The 15,711-nt window shown below is 45.0% G+C and overlaps 1 protein-coding gene across 6 annotated transcripts in view; it reads right to left on the bottom strand.

Annotated features, from left to right (window-relative positions):
• CDK5RAP2 (CDK5 regulatory subunit associated protein 2) overlaps positions 1-15,711 on the bottom strand; it is a 134,921-nt gene that overhangs the window by 91,030 nt on the left and 28,180 nt on the right. For all 6 annotated transcript variants that reach the window (XM_080990771.1, XM_080990766.1, XM_080990767.1 and 3 more), the window contains exons 10-13: positions 15,173-15,292; positions 12,595-12,678; positions 8,632-8,850; positions 2,119-2,289 (exon numbers count right to left, since the gene is read on the bottom strand). In XM_080990771.1, the coding sequence (XP_080846897.1) occupies positions 2,119-2,289; positions 8,632-8,850; positions 12,595-12,678; positions 15,173-15,292 (594 nt within the window). The remainder of the gene's footprint in view (positions 1-2,118; positions 2,290-8,631; positions 8,851-12,594; positions 12,679-15,172; positions 15,293-15,711) is intronic.

Below are 15,711 nucleotides of genomic sequence, written 5' to 3'. Positions count from 1 at the left end.
CATGACGGGGTGAGCTCCCGTTGCTCGGTCCCTGCTCCTGCCAACCAAGCAGTTTGAAAGCACGTCAAAGTGCAAGTAGATAAATAGGTACCACTCAGACGGGAAGGTAAACAGCGTTTCTGTGCACTGCTCTGGTTCGCCAGAAGCGGCTTAGTCATGCTGGCCACATGACCCGGAAGCTGTACACCCGCTCCCTCAGCCAATAAAGCGAGATGAGCGCCACAACCCCAGAGTCGGTCACGACTGGACCTAATGGTCAGGGGTCCCTTTACCTTTAAGAAGCCCAAAACGAACATTTCATGTCAAATCAGAAACTGGCCAGCATGCGCGAGCCTACACTTTTTTTTTTAGATCTGACTCCACCTAGTTCCTAGCCATTCCTAGATATAGAGAAGGGCCAATTTATATTTCCTTTTTTTCAATCTGTCTCCCATGTAGCAGCAGTGGACTGTGAACTTTCCAGTCAGGCCTCTAACACTGCACACATGCACAAACGTTTGTGTGAGGGCTCTTCCAAGCTGCCCTAGTCATCCGCCTGAATCAAAGAGAATGAAGGAGGTGGTGGTGCATTTATGTGACCTTCAACAGAACCAGGGGCGACACCCCAACTAGCTAGGCCAGTGGTTTTCAACCAGTGTGCCATGACACCCGGGGGTGCTTTTCATGATGGTTGGGGTGCCATGGGCAACACTGTCCTCTGTCCCTCTTTCCTTCCCTCCCTTCTCTGATGCCCTCTCACGTCTCTGCCTCCCAAAGGCTTGGACGGCTGTTTATTGTAGCAGCCCTGGCTACAAGCTCTGGAGGCAAATGGTACCTCTGGAGCTGGCCAGGGGATGCTGGTTGCCAGGAGCTGAGGTGACCTCGGAGTAAGCAAGCAAGTGGGTGAGGGAGGCCAGCCAGCCAGTCCACCAGCCCTTGCTGTTGGGAATGGACAGATAAGTGGGAGGCCAGGCAGGCAGGCAGGCGCTGTACTGGCCTTTTCCCCTGCCTGGGAGCTGAGTGGCTGGCACCGAAGGGGAGCCTTTCCACCATGTGGGCCCAGCAGCATCTGCTGCTGCTACTGCTGCCTCCAAAGTAAGATGGTGGTCTCATATTAACCTTCGGCCAGTCTCCATCAGGCTGTTAAGGTTGGGGACATCATGTTCCCAGATCCATGTGGAGCTGTGTGAGGAGGTGCCTCTCTTTGGGGTGAGGAGTATCTCAGAGGCCAGGGTTGACTGCAGTGGCTGCCCAGAGAACTCCCAAGGAGAGGGGAGAGGAGAGGAGGCTGAGGGAACACTCCACAAGGGAGGGTGTTCGAAAAGGGTTCAGGGGCTGCCAACTCTACAGGCAAGGGATAACATAACTGGGCTCCTGAGCCCCAGAAGGGTGCTGTAGAAAGAATGTAGTTGGTCAAGGGAGCCATAGACTCAAAAAGGTTGAAAACCCCTGAGCCTGGCAAACAGCTTGCCATAGTTTTTAGCACCTCTGCAGGCGATGAACGCAGCTATTGTCAAACCGGCATCTTTCAAAGCTGCCCAGAGTCGCTTGGCAACTTACTATAACAACTTCATAGCAAGCTCACGCACCTACTTTGCTTGGGGAAAAGTACTGACTATGACCCTTCCTTTCCAACACATTTTAAGCACCTTTAATGCAATTACACAAATATAGTTTGCATAGTGGTTGGAAGGACCAGACAATTGCAGTACTCCATCCAACTGTGAAAACAGAAGTACAGAAGTTTAGCAGAGAAGATAGCAGATTTATGGGAATTTTCTTAAGCCACCTCAGAGCACATGAAAATGTGAATGTGAGCACCAGCACCTCTCCTGTATTTTGTCCCCATCCAAAAGAAACCCATTGTGACTCTCCAGATGCTGCTTGACTACAACTCCCATCATCTCTTGACAACTGGCCATACTGGCTGGGACTGATAGGAGCTGAGGTCTAACAGCATCTAGAGAGCAACCCATTCTCCACTATTGCAACATGAGACTTTGTGAAACATGCCACAACTCTCATCAAAAGTAGTGAACTAAAACAGCATATATGGTAAAAAGAACAGGGAGCAAATGTAAACATTTTAAACACCCTTGTATAAAATCCTGCACTTCAGTTTTGCTCCAATATTCCTACCTGGAGTAACTCATCCTTCTGAGCAATGCTGGCTGTGAGGTGTGTGATGACTAATTCCTGGCTCTGCAATTTCTGATTGCCTTCACTCAAAAGAACACTGTAATGAAGCTCAAGGGCCTTTTCTTTGTCAGCCATTTCATCGTGAAATTTCTCTAGCTGGTTTCTAAGGTCCTAACCAAGAAAGAGAACATGGGGGAGAGAAGACATAAGTGAATCAAGTAAAGAAAAGGAAAGGGGGGGGGGACTGTGAGCTGAAACAAAGATGAAATAAATCCTTTTAAGTAACAGCTCAAGTTAGGGTTAACGTTTTACTGTTTTACATTCCTAGACATTCTAAAGATTTTTTTTCATTCATTTATCCCATTTATACTCTACTTTTGCTCCAAGCTCAAGGTGTGGTGTGCATGGTTCTCCCCCTCGCATATTATCTCCACAAAAATACTGTAAGGTATGCTTGGCTTCCAGAGACTGACTAGCCCAGGGTCACCCAGTGAGCTTCAAGAATAAGTGGAGATTTGAACCCTGGTCTCCCAGGTCCTAGTCTGATATTGTAACCAATACACCACACTTACTCTGAAGCTTTTAAACAATGTTAGTTCTACTCACAGTAGACCCACTGAAATTAATGCTCGTTACTAACCTAGGTCCATTTATTTTATTGGGTCTACTCTGAGTAGAAATTAGTTTGATGCAGCAGCCCCTTGTATTTTAGAAGACATCAAAATAAGAAGCATTAAACATAATTTATAATTTTTAAAAATAAACTATTTCCCCAATCTGAATTTACACCTATTATTTTCCACTGCAGAAAAACATAAGAATCAGAACCAAACACCTGTATGCTCCAGAATTGTTCTCAGTAAGCAACCAAATAGCAGGACATGAATGCAAGAGCAGCACAAATGGAGACTGATGTTCATTGGCACTAATAGGGCAAAAGGCAGGGAGGTCAACAGTAGATGGATCAACTGACTTGTGAAGTTAAAGCCAATAATAAATGCAGTTAATTAATTCTGGGTTTGTTCCTACCCCCAACTGATATTTACAAAGGGCAACACTGAAAAGCAGGAAGCTGACAGTCACTGCAGTTCCTGGACCAGTTGTAATAAGGAGGAATGGCTGAAGGCAGAGGGTGATTGGTTGGGCAGTGCATCATTCAGTCCTAATTGACAAACCTTCAAAGAGCATCATTCCACTGCTTGTGATCCACAGCAACTGACATGAGATCATATTTAGCCATGACAATTAGTAGCCATTACACTGTTCACGTACAACCCTTATCTATCAAGAAGATCACCCAGGCGCTTGGCTTCATGCCATTGGAGGCATTCACCACAGCAGGCATTTTGAATGAATTCTGGTGTTATAGTTTTATCTGAACACAAGACCACACAGGAACATGAATATGCCTCAAGATCTTTCATAGAAGAAAAAGTGGGATATACACGGAACAAAGGGAAAGTGCTGATAGTTCAGTGATAGACAATCTGCTTTGCAAGCAGAACGCACCAGGTTCAGTACCCAGCATCTCCAGGAACAGTGGGAGAGACTTCCTGCCTGAAATCCTGGAGATCAGTTGCCAGTGAGTATAGAGAATTCTGAACTAGATGGACCAATCATCTGACTTGGCATAATGCAGCTTCCTAAATAAAACTGATCCCAATTATACAGCCTGGGTTTTTTTGGTTAAACAAGTTGAGTGATTTTGGAGTCCCTTCTACTAATGAAACACTATGTTATCTTAAATGAAATGTATTTTCTTTTCAGGGACCAGGTTCCAATGGAACAACCCAAAGAAAGTCACTGGTCTCTATGTCTCAACAAACAGAATGAGCCAATTCTCCATGAGAGATGCTTTCTGCCAAATACCTCCTGACCACCACAACTCATTTTTCCAGGGAGTGCTCTGTGATGAATAATGACTGAATTTAGAAAATGAATGGGAAAGCCATTCTTAAAAGAATTCAGACTGAAGGTCAGAGAAGTGTCCTCCCCCATGGTCAAATAGAAAAAAGGTGGAAAAAGAATGAATAATTAAAATATTAAGCTCCCAACCCTTTCAGTTTAAGACTGAGGACAGGGGTGGTGGGACAACCATCACATAATAGATCCAACACAATGACTTATTGTCTATTCCCAACCATTTGATCAAAGATGATGGACGGTTACTGGTAGATGCACCTTATTAAACCAGCTGTTACTTGGTAGATGCACATTATTAATCAGCTGCTGGCAAATGTGTTGCAGACTCAATGGCTTGGAAGAATTCCTGAATTTGGGGATTTGCTTAAAGAAAGACTAAAGCCCTGCTGCGTGTACCTCAAAGGTCCACTTGTGTTTCCTGCTAAATCCACCCAAAGCCCCAAAATGTTAACTGCTTGAGAGTAAAACAAAAAGCAAAAAACACACTAAAATCTGCAATCCACTCCACAGATACAGCACAGTAGAGTCTCAGCACTGAGTCAAATACACAGAATACAACTGGCCTTAATACTGAAAATATTTTTGTACTTTACTGGATGCCAGAAACAAGTTTTTAGGTGCATAAGAAGCCATATGCTCAGGATCATTCTAGTTCCTACAGATAAGATTAATCCGCCTTCAAACCCGGCCCAAGGAGAGAAAATGGAAATTACTATGACACAGCAATTATATATTGTTGGGTTTGGAAAGGAAAAAAAGGGTTAAAACCCACCACGAAGCTCACTGTGTAGGCTATTAGTGTCATGACTCCAAAATCCAGCCACAGCCAAGACTCAGAATCAGAGTCAAGCACAAGACTTCCCCCAAAGAACACACACACACTCACACAGCATAAATTTAAAAGCTCTAAAATCGTAACAGATTAGGCTCATAACTAACACATTTCAGCTTCATTCCCCTTGGCTTTATCCTTTGCTTCTTTGGCCTGTGGTCTTCCATGGACTGCTGCAGCCTCCATTTTTAGTTCCTGAGACTTGCTACAGGCTGCTTTGCTTCCCTTACACCATGGGCTGATAAGCATATTTTAGCTCAAGGGCCAAAGTTTTTTTCGGGCAACCTTCCAGGGATCACATGGCAGAGGTAGGTGGGGCCAGAGGCAAATGTGGGTGGAACAAAAAAATGTACATTTTGTGCTTTTATACACCATTTTCAATCCATACACCCCTGTCTATCCCCCATCTAGAAAAGCAAAAGGCACTATCAGTGTTCAAGGGCCTGGAGGGCCATATTTGACCCTGGTTCCTGAGGTTCCTCACTCCTGCCTTGTATCAAAACTTCAGGAGTCACCACCTGTCAAGGTCCATACCTCAACAGAGCGCCCACTGTCAACCCCTGGCAGTGGCAGGCTTTGGGCTCTCAAATTTCAGTGGTGCCCTGTGCAAGCTAAAATTTGGCGCAGTCCCCACCTCTCATGCTCTGCTCTATAGCATTGTTTTGGCATCTCCTACAGCATGGCGCCCAGTGCAACCACACTAGTTGCACTACCCTAAAACTGCCTCTGCCCTGGAGCCCTCCCCCCTCCCCCTCACTATCACTCCTTGCTCACCTGCCCCCTTGAAGTGCATGTGGCACAAGGAGGAGGAGAAGCAGCTGGCTTGGGCCTATAAGAAGGATGGGAGCAGGCAATTGCACAGCCGGCTCCCCACTGATTCCCCATGGATATGCAACAGTGTGGCTTTTCTACCCAACTATGTGTAAGGACCACTGATTCTACAATGATTCTATTTTAGATATCATTTAATTTCCCAGCCAGCAGCTCAGATTTCCCTTCTATATTCAGAATTTGATGTAAAGGAGCAAAAAAAAAAAAAAAAACCTGGCACGGTTCATTTTGTTAAAGTTTTATGGGCTGGCAACACAGCACAGCAACCATTTTGCCTAACGTTAATAGAACAGGGGCGGCTGAGCTCGTTCACAGAGATTTTGCATCACAGCCCTCAAATGGGTTCCAAATTGTCAAATAAGAAAAATATTGCCATGTGCTCTTTACTCCTGCCTGCCTGTTCAATGGGCAAACATTTTCACATCCAGGCTTCCGGTGAAATGCATTCAACTCACAGCAGTGGCTCTGGTGTTTGATACAGCAGGCCGCATTAAAAGATGATCAGGCTTCAATTTTTGAGGATGCTGCAGATCATTTAGCAAGGACTTTGGTCCTCTGAGCAAACATCTGTGGGAACAGCTAAGAGGTCATAAAGTGGCACAATGATGAATTCAGCCTTGTGGAAATCCTGAGAGATAACTCCTTAATCCTCTCATTCCAGGCTTTTTGTCATCCTCGGAAAAAGCAGAAGGGACAGTCACATGAAATTGCTTTATATAGACCAGACCATAGGTAGGGAAACTAAGGCCCGGGGGCTGGATCTGGCGCAATCGCCTTCTAAATTCGGCCTGCAGACGGTCCGAGAATCAGCATGTTTTTACACGAGCAGAATGTGTCCTTTTATTTAAAATGCATCTCTGGGTTATTTGTGGGGCCTGCCTGGTGTTTTTACATGAGTAGAATGTGTGCTTTTATTTAAAATGCATCTCTGGCTTATTTGTGGGGCATAGGAATTTGTTCAATTTCCCCCCAAAATATAGTCCAGCCCCCCACAAGGTCTGAGGGACAGTGGACTGGCACCCTGCTGAAAAAGTTTGCTGACCCCTGGATCAGACCATTGCTCCATCTAGCCCTGTATAGTCTACTCTGACAGGCAGCAGTTCTATAAGATCTCAGATGTAAGCCCTCCTCAAGTGCTTTTGCCTGGCCGAAATATGTCCTTGAAATGTGACAACGCACCTTGCTTACTTGGATGGATAGATGTGTAGGTGGATAGATGGAGGTGTGTATAAATCTCTGGCTTCTGCATGCATGGAATGTAACCTCCTGTACAAAGGTAAAGAGTCACGTCTGTTGCTCTGCCTACTATTGCATCTAGCCATGCCTAGCACTGGAATGCACCCTGCCAAAGGATGCCTTTGAGAGAATGTGGCCCTCGAGCTGAAGGTCACCCACCCCTGTACTAAACCATGGTCTACTGTGACATGCAAATACAGCCAGCATGTCCACACCACAAATGTACATCAGTTGAATACAAGTTTTGAAAAATCCTAGGAACTTTAGCTCAAGCCAAGGTAGGTACAAATAATTCTGCTGGGCAAATCTGCACCCAGCCCTTACACACAATAACAAATCCAGCCTAAAATCCTGGAGAGCAGCTGCCAGTCAGTGCATACAGTACTGAGTTAGATGGGCCAGTGGTGTGATTCAGTACAAGGCAACTACCTATGCTCCTAAGGCAGCAGTGAACATACCAGCACTGGTGAGGAACTGAAGCAAAAATTAGCACACAAACTAGATGTCATGTCAGTACACAGGCCAATACCAGCTGCAATAGTCTATTCCTCAAAAAAAAAAACCCACAAAAAACACACAAAAAAACACAAAAAAGGCAGAGTTGGAAGCCCTATGTTCATATTCTTACTATCTTTTTTCCACACACCAAAACCATAATGATTTTCAAAGGGTAGCTCAAAGTTTTTTCACATTTAAGAGAACCATTTTTTGAATAAAGAATAACACATTCAAACCACTATAGTTTGGTGCCTGCTATGATGGCAAAACAGATATGCAGACTATGGTAAATGCAGACACTGAAAATTATCTTCAGACTATTATAAACGTTCCATCGTTGCCAACTCCTGGACTTAATGATAGAGGCTGTCTCGGTGGTGTCTCAGAGGTTCACCCCGTGGTGGAGTGGAGAATCAGAGAACCAGCAGACAAGAGACTGCATCCGTAATTCAGTTATCACATATAAGTGGATTACGGCAGAGAGAGGGAGATGCCTTGGATCTGTGGACAGAGAGACCCCTCTGCTGGCTTTAAGTAATATTACAAGTGGTCTTGAGGGGAATGAGGGGCTAAACCAGATCTGACACCACATAAATTAGCCACTTTTGGACCAGGTCACATATACGGTGTGTTCATTTTAACAAGAAAACAAGTGAGAGTACTTGAATCCCCTCGCACATCACCTCTCAAGGCTCAGTTATTCAAACTTTTCTCCTCTAGACCAACTCTGATTCAGGAAGGAAACAGGGCTGGATGAAAAATAACTGAGGAGGTAAGGAAAGTTCACTTCCACTCACATTAGAGTAATTGTTAGACCCATGTGTAGGGGGCAGGGAGTGGAATGGATTGAAGCAGCCAGAACAGAAGCAGCACAACCTTCAACCTTTTGTAACAGGTTCTATTTGTGTGGGTACAATGAGTAAGCAGAAGTCTGGGAGGGGTTGCAAGAGGACTACCTTTTATCTCCAAAGTAGAGGTGGCAGTAGCCTTTTCGAGAAAAAGAGGTGCCGGAACTCACCATGAATACCTCCCTCGTTCTCTAAGAATGGCAATGGCGCCCACCTGAGAGGTGCCAGAACTGAGTTCCAGTGAGTTCTCCCTGCTCTCAACTCATATTCATGTTTAGGAAGTTACAAATTATGCAAACTATTTTTAACTGCATTTCTTAAACACAGGGAAAATTGAATACTAACATTAATGGCTTTGTCACTTCTACTTTTCTGTAGCTGAGCCTCTTCTAGTTCCTTTACCAATGTCTCTTTCTCAAGATTCAAATCATGCAACTCTTGTTCGGACTTCTTAACTTTCCTTTGAAGATTATGGTTCTCTAGATCTTTGGTCAGGTTTTCAGAACGCAAATCCGCCAGGAGACTTTCTTTTTCCATCAAGAGAGTCTGAGGATCTTCAACACCCTAGGGAAAAAAACCAGTGACTTCAGTTAGCACAAGTCATGCAATATAGAGGACAACTTTCTCTTTTATTTTCATGCCTTCCACAGCTCTACATCAACATAGTTTTCATGTCACAAATGCAAGACAAGCCCAGTTACCCAAACTGTTTTGCGAAAGAGCCTAGCCACAAATATTCTCCAAATGAAGCTTGTAGAACAGACATTCAGGAACATATTAAGACTTCTAAAGGCAGGCTTATTATTAGCTGCTCGCCTAGGGCAAGTAATTTTAGCATCAGACAAGTTTCTACTATACAACAAAAACTTGCAGGTGGGCTTTCTGTTTATGTCTAGCCTCACAACTGTGAGCTATTAGGCTAAGGAAAAGGAGAAGATGATCTGCTTAGAATTAACAAAACCTACTCTCTTCCAGCTTCTTTAGTTCTATGGAGGAAACTGTGGATGGCACACTCTTAAGCCACTCAACACAGTCACACCAAACTGGTTGACGTGTTGAGGCTGTACTACTTCAGACAGGGTTCACATAGCTGAACACTGCTCCATAAATAAAAAAATGCTGCACTTAGAAAACTGAGTGGTATTCAATGCTACTTGTACTCAGAGTAGACCAACTGAATGACATCACTAACAATAGGTTCACTAATTCAAATGGACATACTTTGAGTATAACTGAGTTGCATACAGCCCTATATATGTCAAGGGTGGAGAATTCCAGGGCTGCCTTTCCTCAAATGTGCTAGCTTTCTGCATGCAGGGAATATTTTTATGGGGAGGCATTCTATCATACGAGCCCACCACCCCTCATCTGCATTCTGAAGTGGTACACCCCACACAGATTGGCTACCACAAGGTAATATACAAGCCATGGATTCTTCCTAAAAACATTATTCTTACAATCCACAAAAGCACAGTTAGACGTCTACCTAGGGAGGTTACCAAGACCCACTGCCAAGGGACCCAAGTGGGTCCCTGCTGGGGTAATCCAGGAAATGATTCTGCCCTGGTCTGTCAAAAGAAAGCACATTAGCCTGCAGTGAGGGATAGGCAAAAAACCAGTCAGAGCTTCTAGCAACAGTGACTTAACAGATCTATTAACTAATCTTACCAATTCCAAAGGCCCATCAGCAATAAATAGCCCATCGGCAAAAAATAAAAGCCCATCAGCAATAAACAGATTTCATGGGGGACTTCAACTTCCCCGATATCTGTTGGGACTCAAACTCTGCCAAGTCTGTAAGGTCTGACAAATGCCTCCATGGCCTCACTAACCATTTCATTTCCCAGAAAGTGGAAGAACTAACAAGGGGATCATCTATTTTGGACCTGGTCCTCACCAATAGGGAGTAACTGATTGATGAAGTGGAAGTGCTCAGAAACTTGGGAGGAAGTGATCATGTTCTCCTGGGTTTCAGGAGCGTAGTCGGATACACACTCTGGACTTTAAGAAGGCCAGTTTCAAAAAGCTGAAGGAGCTACTGAGTGTGATCCCATGGTTAGAAATACTCAAAGAGAAGGGAGTCTAAGAAGGATGGGAGTTTCTTAAAGGAGAAATACTGAAGGCCCAAATGCAAGAAAGAAAGGTGGGAGGCATCTAAGGAAACCAGTGTGGCTGCATAAGGGGCTTACAGATGAGCTGAGAGTTAAGAAGGGGATGTATAAGAAATAGAAGAAAGGGTAAATAACAAAGAAGGAGTATACAGGAGTAGCCAACAGTTGCAGGGGGAACATCAGGCTGGCTACAGCTCAAAATGAGCTCAGGGTTGCAAGAGAGGTTAGAAATAATAAAAAAAAAAGGTTTCATCGGCTATGTCCGAAGTAAGAGGAAGAACAAGCAAGTGGTAGGTCCTCTGCATAGGGAAGATGGAGAAATGCTATTGCGTGAAAGAGAGAAGGCAGAACTATTCAACACCTACTTTGCCTCTGTCTTCACTCAAAAGGAAAGTGATGCACAACCTGGTGATAACAGAATAGATGACGAAAGGAGGGAACGCAAAATAGGAAAAGAGGTAGTAAGGGAACACCTAGCTACTTTAAATGAATTCAAATCTCCAGGGCCTGATGAGCTGCATCCAAGGGAACTAAAGGAGCTTGCAGATGTAATTTCAGATCCTTTGCCTATTATCTCTGAGAATTCTTGCAGAATAGGTCAGGTCCCTAAAGACTGGATGTGGGCAAATATTGTCCCCATCTTCAAAAAGAGGGGAAAGGAAACACAGACAATGGCTAACCAGTGAGCTTGACATCAATACCAGGGAAAGTCCTAGAACAGATAATTCAACAGTTGGTCTGTGAGCATTTAGAAAGGATGCTGTGATTGCATGGGTTTCTCAGAAATAAGTTATTATTTTGATAGAATAACAAACTTGGTGGATCAGGGAAATGCTGTGGATACAGTGTATCTTGATTTCAGTAAGGCTTTTGACAAAGTCCCCCATGATATTCTCACAAGGAAGCTGGTAAAATGTGGGTTGGACGAGGTAACTGTTAGGTGTATTTGTAGCTGGTTGACTGAACCCAGAGTACTCATTAATAGTTCATCATCCTGGAAAAGAGTGACAGAGGTTCCACAGGGTTCTGTCCTGGGCCCATTGTTGTTTAACATCTTTATAAATGAGTTGGATGAAGGAATTGAGGGGATGCTCATCAAATTTGCAGATGACACCAAACTGGAAGGGGTAGCTAATGCCACAGAAATCAGAATCAGAATTCAGAATGGCTGTAACAGATTGGAGAACTGAATCATAGAATCATAGCATCATAGAATCATAGAGTTGGAAGAGACCACAAGGGCCATCGAGTCCAACCCCCTGCCAAGCAGGAAACACCATCTGGGTGCAAGCTAGAAAAATGAATCTCAATAAAGACAAATGTAAGTTTCTACACTTAGGCAGGAAGAACCAGACGCACCAATATAGGATGTGGGACACCTGGCTTACCAGCAGTACATGTGAAAAGGATCTGGGAGTCTTGGTGAAACACAAGCTTCCATGAGCCAACAGTGTGATGCAGCAGTAAAAAAAGCTAATACTATTCTAGGCTGCATCCACAGAAGTATAATGTCCAGATCAAGGGAAGTAATAGTATCACTCTATTCTGCCTTGGTCAGACCACAACTCGAACACCGTGTCCTATTCTGGGCACCACAATTTAAGAAGGGTGTTGACAAGTTGGAACATGTGCAGAGGAGGGCAACCAAGATGATCAAAGGTATGGAAACTAAGCCTTATAAGGAGTGCTTGAAAGAGCTGGGTATGTTTAGCCTGGAAAAGAGGAGACTAGGAGGAGATATGATTTTTGTTGTTGTTGTTCAGTCATTTAGTCATGTCCGACTCTTCATGACCCCCTGGACCAGAGATATGATAGCCATCTTCAAATATCTTAAGGGCTGTCACATGGAAGAGGGAGCAAGCTTGTTTTTTCCTGCTCTGCAGGGTAGGACTCAAGGCAATGGCTTCAAGTTACAAGAAAGGAGATTCTGACTAAACATTCGAAAAAACTTTCTGACAGTAAGAACTGTTTGGCAGTGGAACAGACTCCCACGAGAGGTGGTGGACTCCCCTTCCTTGGAAGTTTTTTAACAGAGGTTGGATAGCCATATGTAATGGATGCTTTAACTGAGATTTCTACATTGCAGGGGGTTGGACCAGAGGACTCTTGGGTCCCTTCTCTGATTCTATTCTCTGATTCTGCCTGGAAATACAGGGTGGAGGAACAGAAGTAACCATAATAATCCTTATTGTCTCACCTTGAATTTCCGCATCTGAATTTTCTGGGTGGCTTCAGCCAATGATGTGTTTAAATCTTCAATTTCAGAGCAAAGTTTTTCATTCTGAACGAAAGAACACAGAAAGGGGTGAAATCTCATGGATGTGAAAGACACACAAGAGCCAAGAGACGGCAAGAACAAAAGCACCACCACAACCATATGAAAAAAGAATGTCAGCATTTCCCAGGAATGTTCTTTTTTCTGCAGAGAGAGAGGACGGGGCAATGAGGAGTCTCTCCCACCCACTTCCAGAGGTTGGGCTGGTACCAATCTTTGCTCTGCCCTCCCCATACACACTTGCACACCCCTCTCTGTTATCCATCCATGCAAGCAAAAGGCATGATCAGAGTTTAAGGACACATTCCAGCCCAGCAAATACACCCAAGGTGCAAAGCAGAGATAGTAAGGGGCCATGTCTGGGAGATTCCTGAGAGTCAGAAAGAAAGGCTTGGAGGGCCTCATTTAACCTCCAGGCCAAGGTTTCCCATCCCTGGCCTATAACCAACAAATGGAGGAGTCAAAGCCTTTGCCTAAGAAAGAAGAAACAATCTGGAAAGGTCAACCCTGGGTTCAAACTAACACTAGGGAACCCAACCATCATTTGACTACTGTAGGAGATTGTGGAAGCACAGTGCAGGGTTCTTGGCTCAGGGATTCGCACCCAAGCCACAGACAGATGAGAGTAGGATATTTCCAAAAAGAGCCAAATTGTCTTCTCCATCCCACTTTGCTTCCAGGCACTCAGATCAACTCTGAAGGCTCAACTGCCTCAAGTTCTTAAATGACACTTCCCCACTCATAGCCGCTTTCTAGTTTCACCTCGGAAACCTCAAGACTGCCATTTCTCATGAGATCTGGGAACATGCTTCTGCTGCCTAGAAGTGAGACTGGCGCACCTTGGATTTCATAATTTGTGCCAGGTGGGGCAGAGCCTCCACTGCAACAGGGATGGGGAAACCTGATCCTGTCCCATTACCATGCCTCTTTTTGAAGCTTTCCCCCTGCTTGGCTCTGCAGTTGTGCCCACAGAAGCACAACTCAAAACACATGACACCCTGGATGGTTGCGGATGCCCTCAATCTACAGCAGGGGTCGGCAACCTAAAGCCGATGGGCCACAAGCGGCCCACAGGGGTTGTTTAACCGGCCCATGAGCTGCCCCCGAACTGAGCTGCCCGCTCGGCAAGGAAATCGCATCTGCGCAGACACAGACGCCGGAAATCATGCCTGCACAAATGCAGGCGCCAGAAATCGCAGGCGCGCGCACTCACAATCCTGCCCATGGAGGGATCTCTGCTAGAGTGAACCGGCCCAGGCGAGGTTAACCTTGCTGACCCCTGGTGTACAGGAATGAGTGGAGTGTTCCCAGTATTTGCCAATATAACTCTCTCATTCAGGGGAGGAAGACCAAAATCCAACAGCTATAAGAATACAACTTCCCCATGCAGAATACTATATTAGCTTCCACCTTAAACCCAAGCATATATCAGCAATGATGGCTAAGTAGAACCTCCATCTTCAGAAGCAGCAAACAACTAAATACCAGCAGCTTCAGTACAACCATGGTAATGGGCTATTCCTTTTGCATCTTACTTTTGGACTTCTTGGAGGCATCTGTGAGATACTACACTAGAAACTCTGATCCAGCAGAGTTTTTCTATCTCTAGATCATGGGTGGGGGCCAACCATGGGCTCCAGACCTCTCTATCTGGCCCTCAAATCTCTCACTGGGTCAAACTTCACAAACCGTGCTTTGCACACAAAGTATTTTTACCTGGACTAAATGTGTTTTTGACCTCCAATTAGGGCTGGCTGATTATCAGCTTTTCAACATTGTAATGTATCACCAGCCAAACATCGTGATATAGTGATACATCGGAATGTTGAAAAGCAGAGGGAGGAACAAGTTGTATCAGGCCGGGGCCTTGGCGGGAGCAACGAGTTTCACATTGGTGCCTTGCGAGGCCGGGGCCAGTGCAGCTTGTTTCTCTGTGCACATGGGCACCTGGTGCTCCGAGGGCGAAAACGAGCTGCATCAGCTCTGGCACCTCGCAGCTTGTTCCTCCCTCAGTTTGAGGACCCGAGCGTGATGGAGCCTTCACTCAGCAGTATATCGCAGGTGAAGGCACCAACATTCCTGAGTCAGGAGCAGCCACAGTTTCACCCATGATATACTGCTGGGTGAAGGCAACATCACACTCTGGTCCTGAAACTGGTCCTGGGCGATGTATTGATACATTGATATTGCCACTTGTTTTCCTGGATGGGGGCTAGAGGGGGGGGTGAGGTGGAAAATAGCCTACTAGTTAAAGGGAAAATATACATCCATTGTTTCATCCGCTTTTGCCCCTGGCCTGCTCAGCAGTGGCATGTTGCTCTCAGAAGGTTGCCCAGAAGGTAACGCGGCTCTCGGACTGAAAAATGTTCCCCTCTCTTGCTCTAAATAGGTATTCTTAACCCTCAGGACTTCCTAGAATGTCCACCCTGCCCTTCCCTCAATCTGTTACTATCAAGCATGGCTTGAATACATTTTTATCAGAATAGCATAATCCGTGTACCTCCTTTTCTTTCACTTTTACAGCAAGGACTAATCCCTGGATAGTTTTGTCTCGTTTCAAAGCATTTATCTTTTTGACAGAAAGCTCCATCTCTCGTTCATGAAGTTCCTTCTGGAGTGACTGAGGATTAAAAGTAAATGCATAGTTATCCTTTTTCAAGACACACATTTTCTATATTAAGAATACTTTCACAGGCATCAAGCAAGAGCACAGCTCCTCACTCAGGGCAACTGCAATTTGGACCACATAAGCTTTGCCACAAGCCTTTCACTGTTGAGATAGGAAATCTCTACCTGGGCTGGGCCACTCCACGCTATGGCAGGCGGGGTAGGAGGGGTTCTGTAGCTGAATGTTCCTCCACTCAGAAATCTCTGTATACAGAAAACTAATGTGTAAGGGAGCTGGCAAGGTTAGAACCCTCGCTAAGAAGCTTGTTTTCTAAATGCATAGAATTTTAGATACACAGCAGCATTCTCTCATGTGAGTTCCCACCTCCTGCCTGAAGTGGCACAATGTAGATGCAGGTTGGCCACCATAAG

Source organism: Podarcis pityusensis (genome assembly GCF_964106645.2).
Source record: "Podarcis pityusensis genome assembly, chromosome: Z".
In the NCBI taxonomy this organism is placed as follows: domain Eukaryota; kingdom Metazoa; phylum Chordata; class Lepidosauria; order Squamata; family Lacertidae; genus Podarcis; species Podarcis pityusensis.
This window is presented reverse-complemented; position numbering and strand designations above follow the sequence as displayed.